At 41.5% G+C, this 14962-nt stretch overlaps 1 protein-coding gene across 1 annotated transcript in view; it reads right to left on the bottom strand.

The window, feature by feature from the left end:
- The window catches only part of DIXDC1 (DIX domain containing 1), a 56870-nt gene extending 52463 nt beyond the window's left edge, over window positions 1-4407 (bottom strand). The window contains exon 1 of the mRNA XM_044669382.1: window positions 4315-4407. Coding sequence (XP_044525317.1) covers window positions 4315-4374 — 60 coding nt within the window. The 5' untranslated portion in view covers window positions 4375-4407. The remainder of the gene's footprint in view (window positions 1-4314) is intronic.
- Between the last annotated feature and the right edge of the window lie 10555 nt (window positions 4408-14962).

Raw genomic sequence — 14962 nt, 5'->3', positions numbered from 1 at the left:
CTACCTGGTAATAAGCACAAGGAAAGATGCTTACTCCAGCAGCTGTTGCCTCCAAGCCCCTACTCACATTCATTCTATTTCCTTCTTTATGGGGCTGAGACCAGACACAGCTTCTCACTATGCTTTTAAGAGGCCACAGAGGCAGCTGGGATTCAGTAATAGATCCACATTACCCTCCTCCTTGGGGAAAAACCTGCTAAAGAAATTCTGCCAGCTCATATGTAAGAAGGAGGAGGCTCTGCTGGTAGAGAACTGCTTTACGTTAGCATTTTTATAAGTCAGTGAGAACACTGTCTGCTCCCTCTGGCTAGGTATGGGTCCATTCAGACCAATCTCACCCATAAGCAAGGTCTCTAAACCTCCATATCTCTCCTTCTCCATCCCCAGCTTAGTGCTCTGAGGCATTTCTTTTCTTTGGCAAGTGTGCAAAAGATGCCCATTGCCTTAAGCCCACCAATGCAGGGGTATATCATGTATGCCAGACTAGGTGGTGGGTTGGTAGAAGGTGCCTGTCTACAAAGCCAAGCTGTAGACCCTATGCCCGTTTAAATCTTGCAGCACATATGCCAAGAGCTTTTCTAAGAAAGCTCAGTTGAGAATATCACTTGTGGAAATCCGTGTTAACAAATGAACCAATGACAATGTTCACAGTGACACACCAATAATCATGGGACAGAAAAAGCAAAAATGTCAGGATGCTGTTGCAGAATTAAAATGGAAGAAACCTGGCCTGGTCAGGAGCATAGCAGTTAAGAAAATGAGAAAATCGTCTAGACCTGGAGGGTTTGGCAGCTGCCACAAAAACATTGAATAGTATCTGTATCAATGGAGAAAAAAAAATGAAAGGCAGGACTGGCATGGATAACCAGAATCTCTAGGTCATCAGCCTATTGGAACTGGCACCATAGTTCTGTTCTTCAGAGCAGGAAATGTGGCAGAAACTCACTTTGCAGTGGGGAGTGGCCCTGTTGTCTGTGCCAGTACAGCAGCTGGGTGGAGGAGAACCTTGCCTCAAAGGGCAGGTTTCTCTTGGAAGCAACAGCAGCTTTCCCTTCTATCTATATAATTAGGACCTTCAACCTAGCTTCTGGCGACAATTTCCCCTGTCATGAAGAGTGAGATCCCAGTCCAACACCAAAGCCACTAAGTGGTAGGGAAATGCTTTAGATGTGTTTGAATCTTCTCCAGAAGCTGACTATAGAAATATATACATATATATTAAATGGAGAAAAGTACAAGCCAAGGTACTGGACCAAACAACATATGTCCTGAGTGAATATTAGAAAACTCTAGGACTTCATTTTTAGAGCCTAAAGACCATAGGAAAGTTGTTAACTAGCTCAAAAACTAAAAGCCCTCGCTGTTCTTTCTAAGTAGAACTGACCTTAAACAAACTTAGATAGAGAGGATTAATTTACATGTGTTCTTTCTAATGTGTCTTGAGAATATTGCCATTGTTACACAGTAGCCCCTGGATTTGAGTGTTCAAAGACTTGTGATAATATTTCACATTCCTTATAACTTTTTAAAAAAATTTGTGTTCCAAATTCTCTCCCTCTCTTCAGACACTCCACCTACTAAAAAGGCAAGTGATTTTTGATAATTTTTTAAACTTTAGTGTCTCGGAGAAGCTGAAATATGGCCTTGACACTAGGACTTCAGTTATACTCTTTAAGTAAGGCTGCATAGTAAAGAATGAATAAGATTGCAGCCTTGTTTCACTCCAATCCATGAATGCATTAAAGAAGGGATCATGCCATGGTCATGTAATAGCAAATGGATGTTGTGAACTTATCAGGGCAGCTAAATTTGCTTAGGATTTGACAAAGTTGAGAGGATAATCTTAGGTCAAGAATGAAGTAAGAAATTTGAGAGATGAAAATATATAGCTGTTTCTACCACATCTAGAAGGACTCCAATTATCTACCAAAAATAAATTCCTTTGCCCTTCTCTTTCCTTATTATGATAACTGGGGGACAGAAGCTGTTGCTAGCAACACAAAAGCATTAGAAAGATGACCAAGTCTATGTGGTACCCTGGCACTCTCGATGGAAGGTCTAGGAATAAAATAGTAGTATTTGAAAAATGAGATTTAGATAATAATAATAACTCTTGCCCACTATTGCCCAGATACAGAGACATGATTCATAAAAATTTAAGAACAACATTTTTCACAGATATTACCATAGCAAAGATCTCTAATGTCCAAGCTATATGGAATGAAAAGCTATTAAACTATAGAGAGGGGGAAGAATAAATCAGATCCATATGGAAACAAGATGAAGTATGTATCATCTCTGTCACCCTGTCTGCTACTAGAATTGTTCCCAAGAGTCTTTCAGGGAGCCTCTAGAAGAATGATATAGCAATAAAAATAATAATAGCTAACATTTATATAGCTCTTTAAGGTTCACAAAGGACTTTACAACCATTATCTCATTTGATCATCACTTAAACATACAGTGGCTCTCAGTGTGGGGTTCAGTAAATAGGTTCACTGCGAGGTAAGCATAAGGCATATGTTAGGCCTGACCCCATGCTCATTTGTTTCTCCTGGACGAACAATATGGCAGCTAGCTAGGGGGATTGATTGAGAGGGGGTTATTGTGCATTGGAATCAGCAGGCATGTCAGACCTCTGAAAGGTTCAAGGGGGGTCTCAGGACTGAGAATGGGAAAAGGAGGGGCCAAGGGACACTGCAGGTATTTACAATGGGTAGCTTTCTGTTTCTTCTGTGTTTAAAAATCTCACGCTATAACTCATCAGTAAGACTTCTTTAGGCAGTAAGATGTGCTTCTGGTGTTTAGGCAGGAATAATGTAGAGAATTAAAGATGTTAGGTTTGGAGTGGGCAGGCTGTGGATCAGGCCCAATTCATCACTCACCCACTCATTTCCCTGGCATGTAGCATTGATACCAAAGACCCAGAAAATTCACTTTCAATCTCTGTAGGTTTAGGGAAGGCTCCCCCCTCAACCCCCCACCCCCATCTTGAATGAGACAAGGAGGACAGGAAGGGGCCTAGGCTGGGGAGGTTTTGAGGAAGGTCAGGCTGCAGAGATTCATAATTGGAAACAGGAATTAAGGAAGGAGGCCTGTAATACAGCTGTGTCAAGGGAATCCTGGATCTCCCCTGTGGGGGCCCCACTGAATCAGGCCGATGAGGAAAACCACACTCAGAAATAATGATGGATCTCTTGCTATAAATGAGATGGAAAAGAGGAAAATAAGTCAGAACTTCCTGGTTCTGGAAGGGAACTACTGAGAACAGCAGAAGAAAATGGATCCCAACTCTTCTTTGGGATAGGAAGGTATCTCCTAAAGCATAGGCTTTATTCTCTACCCTATTTAGTTGATGGTGCAGGAATTTCTAATCAGGGGCTTTAAGTGATCCTGTTTCTATCTAGTAGAAATATCATTATTTTGTTATTATTTATTACTGCTATCTTGTTTTTCTCAAATTTTTTAATGGACAATTAGTCTGAGGTCAGGTGCCTATCCAACTATTATTATGTTTACTATATTTATTTAATGATCTGTATTTAATGTTTATTGTATTTAGTAATATATATTTAATGATCTGAGGACATTGGGGGGATAAAATGCTTTTTATAATTGAACAACAGTATTGGAAGGTGAGCTCATCTTCTGTAGACTCATTTTCATATGCTTTTTCATTTTTAATTCATTCACTCATAAAGATGAAAATGAAATACTAAAAACCTACATATTCATGCTTTAACGTTTGCAAAGTGCTTTCATCTGCTTCTACACTGGAACCTACACTGGTTCTCCTGCCTGAGGCTCAGTACCTAGGGTTAAACTTCCTTAGAGCTCTCCTTTGGACACCCTATTTTCTAGGCTATGAAGAAATCTCCTGATCCAAAGTTAAAACCCAGTCTCTGTAACTCCTATACTTCCCCCCCCCCCTTTCATCCTTACTCATTCCTTAGAAATTCTGATTCCTTAAAGTAACTCTCTGAGGCTGCTTCCCTCTCCCCACCCCCCAGGTCCCTACAGTGTCCTCTGGCCACTTAGACTGACCCAGAGATTTACCGACTCCTCCAAGAAAATCAGAGGCATCCTAAGAGTGTGCTTGGGGAAAATCCCAGGCTCTTTGGAAAGGGAGCACTGTCGAGTGACAAGAGAAGAAACCAGGAGGCACTTTGGGTCTGCCCCCTTTGTGTCCCCGACAGGGGCGACGGGGGCTTCAGGCTGTCACGCTGCCTAGGCACAGGATGGAGGCTGAGGGAGAGACAGCCCCATGGATAGGTAGAAAAGGAAAGGCCAGAAGTGTAGGGAGAGGGCAGTTACCTCAGTGAAACCCTCCTGAAGGATATCCAGGAAATTCCCCCTGCTCAGGCAGGCCAGCATTGTTCCCGCCTTGCTCTTCCAGGACCCAGTCCCCAAAACCAGGCCTCCTCCTCCTCCTTCTCCTCCTTCTCTTCCTCTTCTTCCTCTTCCTCTTCTTTCTCTTCCTCCTCTTCCTCCTCCTCCTTCTCCTCCTCCTCCTCCTCTGCACACAAAGACTATCCCCTCAGTTTACAGGGGATCTCTCTGGAGTCCCAGACAAGCCACTTACTAGTGAGAGAGGCAGGAGCAAAAGTGAAGCCTCGAACTGGGCATGCTCATTGGGGGGCCTCTGGTGGAGAAGCAGGCGAGCTGTTCCTATAGAAACAACCTCAGGATGGAGGGGCTGGAGCAGCCTCTGCCACCAGCAGCGGCCAGCCCAGTGGGGCACCAGCGAGCACACACACACACACACACACACACACACACACACACACACCCCCCACCCTACCCCACCCCACTCCCACTCCCACACACACACCTGGGAGGTTAGTGGGGAGTGAATGGAGGAAGGAGTTTTTTTCTTTTTCTTTTTTCTCTTTTTTCCCACACAAAACACAGTGACCTTTTCTTCCAGATGGGCCTGGAGACGACAAGGCTAGGCCACAAAGAGAGCAAGATAGAGGGACAAAAAGAGAGACGAGAATAAGATTTTTTTAAAAAATAGAGAGAGTAAAGTGATATGGGGAGGAAAGAAAAGAAGAGAAAGAAAGAATGGAAATTAAGAACTAGTTACTGGTGATATTGTGATGCTGATATCTTGGGAGTTTTTAAAAAATTCAATGGGAAGGTTGCCTTAGGACTCATTGATCCTGGGGATTTACTACTGGGACCTGAAAGAACATCTAGTTTAACTCCTTCATTTTAAAGGGGAAGAGACTGAGGCATAAAGAGGTGATGTGACTTATCTGAGGACTATAGTACTAAGGCACAAGGTCAGGATTCCAAGTGTGGTCCAGTGGCCTCTCAGCTATATCATCCTGCCTCCTCTGGAGCAATGTGCCATAGAGAACAGGGATGATTCAAGCATCAAAAATGAAGGTTTGGGGACATCTGGATAGCTCAGTGGATTGAGAGCCAGGCCTAGAGATGGGAAATCCTAGGTTCAAATCTGACCTCAGACACTTCCTAGCTAGGTGACCCTGGGCAAGTCACTTAACCCCCATTGCCTAGCCTTTGTCATTCTTCTGCTATTGGTTCCAAGGCAGAAGATAAGGATTTTTTAAAAAATGAAGGTTTCAGGGGTAGCTAGGTGGCACAGTAGATAGATCACCAGGCCTGGAGTCAGGAGAGACTGGTTCAAATCAGGCCTCAGATACTTCCTAGTTCTGTGACCCTGGATAAATCACTTAAATCCATTTGCCTAGCCCTTGCCCTTCTGCCTTAGAGTTGTTATTGAAAATAATATTTTAAATATATAATATATAATTTAATATTTAATTTATATGTATAATTTAAATATATAAATTAATATATTTTAAACATAGGAAAACAGAGCTTTTGGTAGAGACTCAAGTAAAGAATTTAAGGTTTATGGAATTGTTGAAATGTCCTCAAGTACAAAATGGAATATTGCTTCACCAAATACTAAAGCAGGTGGGTAGCACATCAGAGAGAGCCCTGGGCCTGAAATCAGGAAGATTTGAGTTCAAATGTGACTTTAGACACTAGCCAATGGATCCTGAGCAAGTCACATAATTGCTTTGGGCCTCAGGTTCCTCAACTGTAAAATGAGGATATTAATAGCACTAAATTCAGAGTTATTGTGAGGATAATATTTGTTAAAAAGTACTTAGCATAGTGCCTGACACATAGTAGATACTGTATAAAATGCTCATTCCTTTCCCTTTCCATTCTCTTCCCTAAAACCATAGCCTTATTCATAGGCCTAGAACATTGTTGTTGCTGCTCAGTCATTTTTAGTCATGTTTTTAGTCTTTGTGACCCTATTTGGAGGTTTTTTTGGGTAAAGATACTAAAGTAGTTTTCCATTTTACAGTAAGGAAATTGAGGCAAACAGGGTTAAATGACTTGCTCAGGGTCACACAGCTAGTAAGTGTCTGAGATCAAATTTGAACTCAGGTCTTCTCAACTCTAGGCTTGGCACTCTGTTCATTACTCTGCCTAGCAGCCAGCTGGAACAAAGCAGGCACTTAATAAATATTTGCTAGATCATTGCATAGGCAAAGAGCGGTCACTCTGACCTCTGAGAAAGGAACCCCAGGAGTTAAAAGTCATTCCCTCCAAGTTTCATAGATGTGAAGTTTCCCACCAGGGTCCCCCAGCTAGCTGACTAGATAAAGTGTTGTGTTAATAAAGCTGTACCCAGTTCAGGTCTCTCTGAAAGACACTGACCCTAATAAGTATGGTAGGTCAGTTTATAAGTAGCCATTATAAACTCTATCCTATATTAACCAAAGATCACATCTGGTAGTGAATGCTAAATCAGGAGAAGCCTTCTAGGCCCTAGAAAAAAGTGAAAGCCCAAACTCCTGCCCCATCAGCACCCCGTCCAGACCCTTTGGGGGCTCCCAGCTGTGATTCTCTGGGCTTCCTCGCTTCTCCATCCCCTGGCCCCATGGAGCCTTCTGTACTCCCTTCCACTTCCTGTCGTGTACTTTCTCCCCTGTCCGCCCTTTCACTCCATGCCTTTTTAGAAGGTGATAGCAGCCTCCCTTCCTTCTGTCACTGTGTTCTTTCCCAGAGAGTACCTGAAGAACCAGGGCTCACTTGCCCCATTCCATAATTTCATAACTAATTAGCACTATATTAAGTATACACTGAGGATGTAAGTCAAACAAAAATAAAAAAACCAGAGAGTTCCTGCCTTCCAAGGAGTTTCCATTCTAATGAGAGAAAAAATAGATGGGGGTAGAGAGGATGTGTGGAGAGAAGGGGCTGGGGGGAGTCCAGTGGTCTGGGCTGAACCGGTGTTTGGAGCTAGGAAGCGTCAGAGCCCAGCTCTATACCCAGGTCTCTGTTGAATCTGGGTGGAACCCTCCACGATCCCACCCGATCTTGCCCAATGTTATCCAGGAAGTCAAGAGAAGAGCCAGGAGGAGAAGCCAGATCTTTTGTTCCTATGCCAGTGCACAGGGCTTTCACATAGAGATCTTGCCCCTGAAGTTTCGTGAGGATAAACGATAGTAGCACCCAACTAAATGAATGGTCTTTCCTGAAGACACCTAAACAAAGAGAGATTTCTAGAAAACTGGAAAATAGAAACAACTAGACTGACAGGTATCTTGTCTGAACTACACTGCTAAATAGTTTCTGCCCAGTGATCTTAGGTAAGTCACTTAACCCTGTTTGCCTCAGTTTCCTCATCTATAAAATGAGCTGGAGAAGGAAATGGCAAACCATTCCAGTGTCTCTACCAAGAAAATCTCAAATAGGGTCACAAAGAGTCAGACATGACTAAAACATCTGAAAAACAACAGGATTGGGAGAGATTTTAAATTTCTATAATACATTAAAGCAAGTATAAAATCTAGGTGATCTGTATATAAGGTTGTAAAGTATTTGGAGGGCATTCACTGGGGCTAGGTAGTGCAGTGGATTGAACTCAGGGCTTAGAGTCAGGAAGACCTGAGTTCAAATCTGACTTCAGATACTAGCTGTATGACCCTGGGCAAGTTGCTTAACTCTGCCTCAGTTTCCTCATCTGTCAAATGAGCTGGAGAAAGAAACAGCAAACCACTCTAGTATCTTTGCCAAGTAAACCCCAAATATGGTCATGAAGAGCCCAAAATGACTGAACAAATGACATATAGTCTCTGACCACAGAAAGGAAATAAAATAAATATAGAGGTACTCATTGGGGAGCTGCTAAAAATTAAGTATTGACTAGAATATCCTCATTCCCACATCCTGGTGCTATAATAAATCATATTTCCATAGCATTTTAAGGTTTATAAAGTACTTTCCTTATAACAGCTATATGAGTTTGGTGGTGCAATTATTATTTTTTCATAGATAAGGAAATTGAAGTCCAGAGTGATTTGCCCAAGATCACAAAGCTAGTCAGTTTGAATTCAGAAGTCAAACCCAGGTCCTATAGACTGGAAAGAATACTGATTGGGAGTGGAGGGCTTGGGTTTGTGAAGATGGGATTAACTCTTTCCCTGCCCATTTTTAGATTTAATTACCAAAAATGTACACACCCCACTTATCCTAAGTGGGGGAGGTCTGTAATCCATGTGTTCTAAAGTGCATAAGGAATCCAGTCCTAAGCAAAGTTTAAGCTGTAATTGGTACATGTAAAGTGGGAGGTAGGCACAGGAAGTGACACAAAAGAAGTTACAACTTCCTGTGAGCGTTGGTTCAGAGTTCCAAGCTGAAGATTGGAGGTCTTTTTGCCTTGAACTAGACCCTGGAGGAGCTCTGGCTAAGGACCTTGAACTGCTTTATATTTCTCCTTAGAACTACCATGTGGGTGAATGAAAAAGGCTGACCCCCTTTCTTGGCTTTTTCCTGGAGGTACTAGCCTCCAGAGGGGACCCTCATCTGGAGGAGGCCTTGTGGCTAAAACCTTTGTTAATTGACCCTTAGGCCCCCTGGCTGGGGCTACTAGAGCCCTGCCGGAGTAAGCCAGGGCCTGAGCACATAGTCTAGCTCAGTGGTTGGCAAGGTATGGCTCTCAAGCCATATCTGGCTCTTTTGAGGGCCAGATATGGCTCTTTCTGCAGGAGCCATAAAGTCAATTTTTTTTTTCAGGAACTGTTACAGGAGCGCACACTGTGAGCACTGTACGGCTCTCACAAAGTTACATTTTAAAAAATGTGGCGTTTGTGGCTCTCATGGCCAAAAAGGTTGCTGACCCCTGGTCTAGCTAGTTAAGCTAGATCTCCTACTCTTCCCTCTTCTCATTTCTCTACTTTCACCCTTTCCCTCTATTTTACAAATAAATTGCTAAAAAATCATTTGGAATTGAGATATATTCATCCTTGGCGACCACACTGATAAATGCAGTCCAACCACCATAATTTTACCCCTTTTCACAGGTTGGAATCATGGCTCTGTCATTTACTATCTATGTAAACTTGAGCAAGTTCTCTCACCTGTCTGAGTCACTATAAAATGAAGGAATTAGACCAAACCACTTCTAAGATCTAGTGCAGCTCTAAAACAGTATAATCCCACCACAAAGCTTAGCAAATCTAGATTTTAGTCTGTAATGTCAACTCCCATGGTTAGGCTTAAAAAATCCACTGCACAAATTTTGGATGGAGATGGCATGGTTGGACAATGGTTCATGTAACAAAGACCAGGAGGTTTAAGTGAATTTCAAGCTCATTTTGTCAACGCCTGGACAATATGAAGGAGCACAGAATCCAAAACTAGGTGATAGTTCTGGTACTCTTCCTGGGTTAGTCCACATTTGGAGTACTGTATTACATTCTGTGTGCCATATTTTAGGAAGGATAAACATGGCCAAGCTGGAGCTTCATAAGAGCTGAACTAACATCATTCCTTACAGAGATTGGTTGAAGGAACTGGGAGATGGTTAATCTGAAGAAAAGAAGACTGAGGGAATACAGGATAAGTCTTTCAGTGTGTAAGGGCTGCCATGGAGAAGAATTAATAACAACGTGATGATACATATCTGTAATAAGGATTACATTTTTCTTGCTTCCTCAATAGGAAGGGGAGAGGTAAGAGGAAGAGAATTTGGATCTGTAAATGAATTTTTTTAAAAAGAATAACAATGGCCAAAAGTTGAGAAAGGCTTGATATAATATAAGCTTATTGAAATCAAGGACTATTTTTCATTTTGTTTGCATTCTCAGAGTCTAACACAATACTTTACATCTAGTAAATTCTTTATAAACAAAATTGAATGAACAAATCCAAAATACACAAGAGTAAAATGAGTTTTGCTCTAACTATAGGTATTCAAGCAAAGCCTGGATACCCATCTGTTGGGGATGTTTTGGGATCCTGGTCAAATATTGATTGAACTAGTTTTCAACTAAGGTACCTTCCAGGATCAAAATATTGTGATTCTAATAGTTCTATTTATCACTGATAGCAAACATTCATTACTTAGGAGGAGCTTCAGTCTCTCAACCAGGTAATGTCTACCATCATAGAGATACCAAAGCATGAGAAACACTTGGAATTAGAAGGAATTTCAGAAATCATCTGGTCCAACCTGACCCTGAACAGGAATTTCCTCAATAGTTTCTCCATCAAATAGTGATATGCACTCAGCCTATTATTGCCAGCATGGGGGAATGCACTGCTTTTCAAGGCCACTTAAGTAGTTTTTCCTTCTTTGAAGTCAAAATCTGCTTCTTTACAATTTCTACCCAAATAGATAAAGACAGTCAAGACATCCACTAGTGTTCTTTCAGCGATGGCCCTTTGATCTTGAGTTTGGAAGATGATGAACAACAATGGACAGAAAACATCCAGGCAACAGAAGACGTTGTTACTGCTACAACCGATGTCACTTACTTGTGATGACATCATTGTCCTTGAAACAACAGGACATTCATCACGGTAGAACCCAAACCCAAGTTCATGCTGTCTGAGAAAAAGACTCTCAGCAATGTTAAATGGTCAGAATGAGATGCGGGTACAGCGCCAAGGGCTCTCTACAGCCCACGAGCCATTATAGAGTCCAGGACTGAATTATCACCAGAGCCTTCAGGATGCCTACAGTAGTTCACCCTAGAAAGTAGTCCTTCCGAGGTCTCGCCTGTGAGCCTTGGCTCTGATCCCATGTCTAATCCTTACGAGTAGCAGGACCCTAAAACCCCTCCGGCGATACCATAGTCATTTATGGAGGGATTCCCCTAAGCTACCAAAAACAAGGGGAAATATGAAGACAGAGGCCCATAATCAACTAATTGAAATCAGTGATTTGGAGATGGCAAAGCCATAGGTGAGAAGGAGCACCACTGAAACCTGTGCATCATTTCTACCAGCTGCTTACAAAGAAACACAGGATAGAAAGTTTCACCACTATTATTGCCATATTGCCAGAAGTCTCTACTCCTAACATATTTTTACAACAAGGCATCCTACATACATCTCTATCTCTATATGAATATATATGATAGAGATTGATAGAGATCTGCCATATACAAACATACAAACACACCACACACACACACACACACACACACACACACACACACACACAAATAGATTGTGTTCGTTTCTGCCTCCAAACCTTCAATCATGTTGTTCTCCCATCTAGAATAATTTATTCTCCACTCTGCCTAACCAAGTCCTACATATCCTTCAAGGCCTAATTCAAGTATCACCTGCTACATAACCTTCTCTTATGACTACAAACCTCATTCTCACTTTCCTCTGAACCTCTACCACCCTCAACTGTGTGATTCAGGGCAGTTGCTTAAGCTTTCTGCATCTCAGTTTTTCTCCATCTGTAGAAATTAAAAGGTTGGATTTGATGACCTATAAGGTCCCTTTCCAACTCTAAATTGATACTCCTCTCCTATGACCCTTAGATCTCCTATTTTGTATGTTTCACCATTATTTTAGGTGCTGCTGTCTCCCTCTTAAGGGCATAAGAGCTATGATTTTTAAAAATTTTAAAACCTTTACCTTCTATCTTAGAATCAATAGTGTGTATTGGTTCTAAGGCAGAAGAGTGGTAAGGGCTAGGCAATGGGAGTTAAGTGACTTGCCCAGGGTCACATAGTTAATAAGTATCTGGGGTGAGATTTGAACCCAGGACCTCCTATCTCTAGGCCTGCCTCTCAATCCACTGAGCCATTCGGCTGCCCTGAGAGCTATGACTTTTATTACTTTTCATTTCCCAGAAGAGCTACATACAATACTGAGCCCCAAAATAAGTGCTCACCATTACTTCTTGAATAGACCTTTCATGTAGATGCATATTCATAGTAGAGTCACATTCAGTGTGAGTACTATGACTATCTAAATGTATGTATCCATATATATATATATGTCTGTCTCTTTGTATTACCAAACCAAATATAGTTTCTGGATCACCCATGAGTCTGGAGGATTATATTTCTGTTCTCCTCCACTAGCAAAGACAATGGAGGACTGACTACACACACATACACACACACATACGTACACATAACCAAGATACAAGAATAGAAAAAAGAGATAAGAGTAGTAAATTGAGAACACATAAGGAAATAGGATATGGTGACAAAGTACAGACTGGTGAGTGAGACAGAATGAGTATGTAGGTGGGAGAGGAAAAGAAGTAGAATGGTGAGAGACAGGGGGGTGTAGAAAGCTAATAAAGGAACCACCAGATGCTAATGATTTACATAAAATGTACCAAAGCTGATACGTAAATATACTTAATACTAATTCAAAATAATTTTTTTCTACTTAAAAAAAAAAATGAGCCACCAGTTATCCTCAGGACAGTCAGCTTTCTGGATAAAAATTAGATAAGGACAGCGACACCTTGTGGGTAGTCTGGATGGGACATCTGCACATCTATATCTCAATTCCTCCTTCAGCTCTTCCCACTTCTAGATTGCTGGGCATATGAAATATGATTTTTTTATAATGTGAAGAATGTATAAAATGAAATAACTGTAAAGCCTGTCTGCAGAGATTGGGTCATCTTTGCAACTAGGGACCATATTACTACCAGGTCACTTTCTATTGAACTCTTAACTCCCCTCTGAACTAATTAGACTAAGTCTAAAATACACATGGTTTTTCTTTTTATTTAAAATTTTATTTGTGATGAATAAATGGAACTTTACACTCTATGCCTGACTTAATGAATTCATAGCAGTGCAGAGAGATATACCACAGCTATCCTATTGAACTAGAGAAGAGAAAGGATTCCAATACAAATGTGGGACATTTAGAGAAGGGAGTTGTATGATTACTCCACCCAAGAGCCTAAAATATGATCCAAAGACCCCAATTATAGGGCTGTACAGAAGCCCCAAACCTCATGACATCATCACACTTATCTGAATGAAAGATCAGATACTTACCAATGGCTCTCCTGCCTGCAGAGGACTACAATACCCCATGGTCACTGGGGTCCCCATTTTCTGTGGCCCTAAGGGGGCTAGGTCAAAGCCACCCTCAGGAATCAAAGACAAGGAAGAGGAAGAAAGAGGGACCTGCAAAGATATGGGAAAAGAAAACAGTTTAGGAACTGTTGGAAATTGAAATGAACTGGTCATCTCTCCCACAGAAGCTTCCTTCTTTTTAAACTGAAGGCAATTTGTTTATAGCTTACAAAGTTTTAAAAGCAAGAGCCTAATCAGCAAGAAGCTCAGCCTAAAGTGAACTTAAAACAGGTCTGCTCCATAGACATTTTAACACCCTTCTCACTGTTATCACCTTAATAACAAAGATTATAAAAGTAATAAAGTAGCAATTCCTTGTATTTGAAAAAAAAAGTATTTTGTTCTCTCATACCTAGCCTTTATTTAGACTCTAAATTTTAGAGAAACTAGATGTGACTCCCTATGATCTTATTCTCAAGAGATATAGATATTTAAAAGTAGAGCCATAACACAGTTGGAGTGATTCACAACCCAGTAGGGCAGCTCTTGTAGTCCTTTGCCGCATTGGAGTGACCTTTTCTCTAGTACCTACCTCAAGCCAGTGTCCCACAGTCTCTTTTTCCCTATAGTAGAGTGATGTCCTGTCCTCCTCCCCAGTTGAAGGAGCCTTTCATGCTTCTTGCCAGGTGTGATTCGTAGTTCTTAATATAGGTACAAAAATTCCTAGTTATAGCTTTGTCGAAGCAGAAACTTTTAGAAAGCCAAGGTGGGTTGTAAATATTACAACCCTTAGTTTCTCCCTACCCTTCTCAGTTTTCAGTTTTAAATCACCAAATCATTATTTCCATGGTATCACCATAAATGAAAATGGAATTTCAACTATCTAGCATAAAAAAGTATCATTCCGTTACAAACCCTGAAATCTGGCACAAAGACAACACTAGAGGTACCTGTTGTTGTGCCCTGGCCTTGTTTTGACAGCCTTCCCACTGCTTAAGGCAATATTATACTCCCAGGGACCAAGTAGGAATGAAAGAGGTGAATGAGTTGACCCAAAGAGAAAAAGAAGTCTAATACTACCAAATAGGTAGATCAGGACTCTAAAGCTCTGAATTAAATGTTGTGCTCAGTTAACTCTGTGGCCTACAGAAAGCTCAGAACCACCAAACTCTTGGATAAAGGCCCCTCTCTCTTGCATCCCCCTCCCAGGCCTTTTCCCTCCCTTTCATTAAATCCAGTTCCTTGAAAGCGGAATCTGTCTTACTTTTCTATTTGTATCCCCAGCCTTAGCACAGTGCTTTGCACATAGTAAGCTCTTAAATGTTTCATTCATTCATTCCCATCCTTGCCCAGGTGGGCTTTCCCTTGTCTTTTCACTACCTGGGCATTGGGAGTGAGCATAGTGCCACCCTCAAGCTGCAGGCTCACCGCCTGCTCCATGCCTCTTTGTTACCCTTGCCTCATAACTTTAGTTCCTAAAAATTAATAACTCACATTTCCAGGGCGCTTTAAGGTTCACAAAGCTCTTTCCCCACAGCAGCACTGCATAAAGGAGTGGAGTATCCCCATTTATAGGTGAATTCCTAGGCCTAGTATTCTTCCGGATCTGGTGTTCGAGC

This window comes from Gracilinanus agilis, chromosome 3 (assembly GCF_016433145.1).
Source record: "Gracilinanus agilis isolate LMUSP501 chromosome 3, AgileGrace, whole genome shotgun sequence".
Classification (NCBI taxonomy): domain Eukaryota; kingdom Metazoa; phylum Chordata; class Mammalia; order Didelphimorphia; family Didelphidae; genus Gracilinanus; species Gracilinanus agilis.
This window is presented reverse-complemented; position numbering and strand designations above follow the sequence as displayed.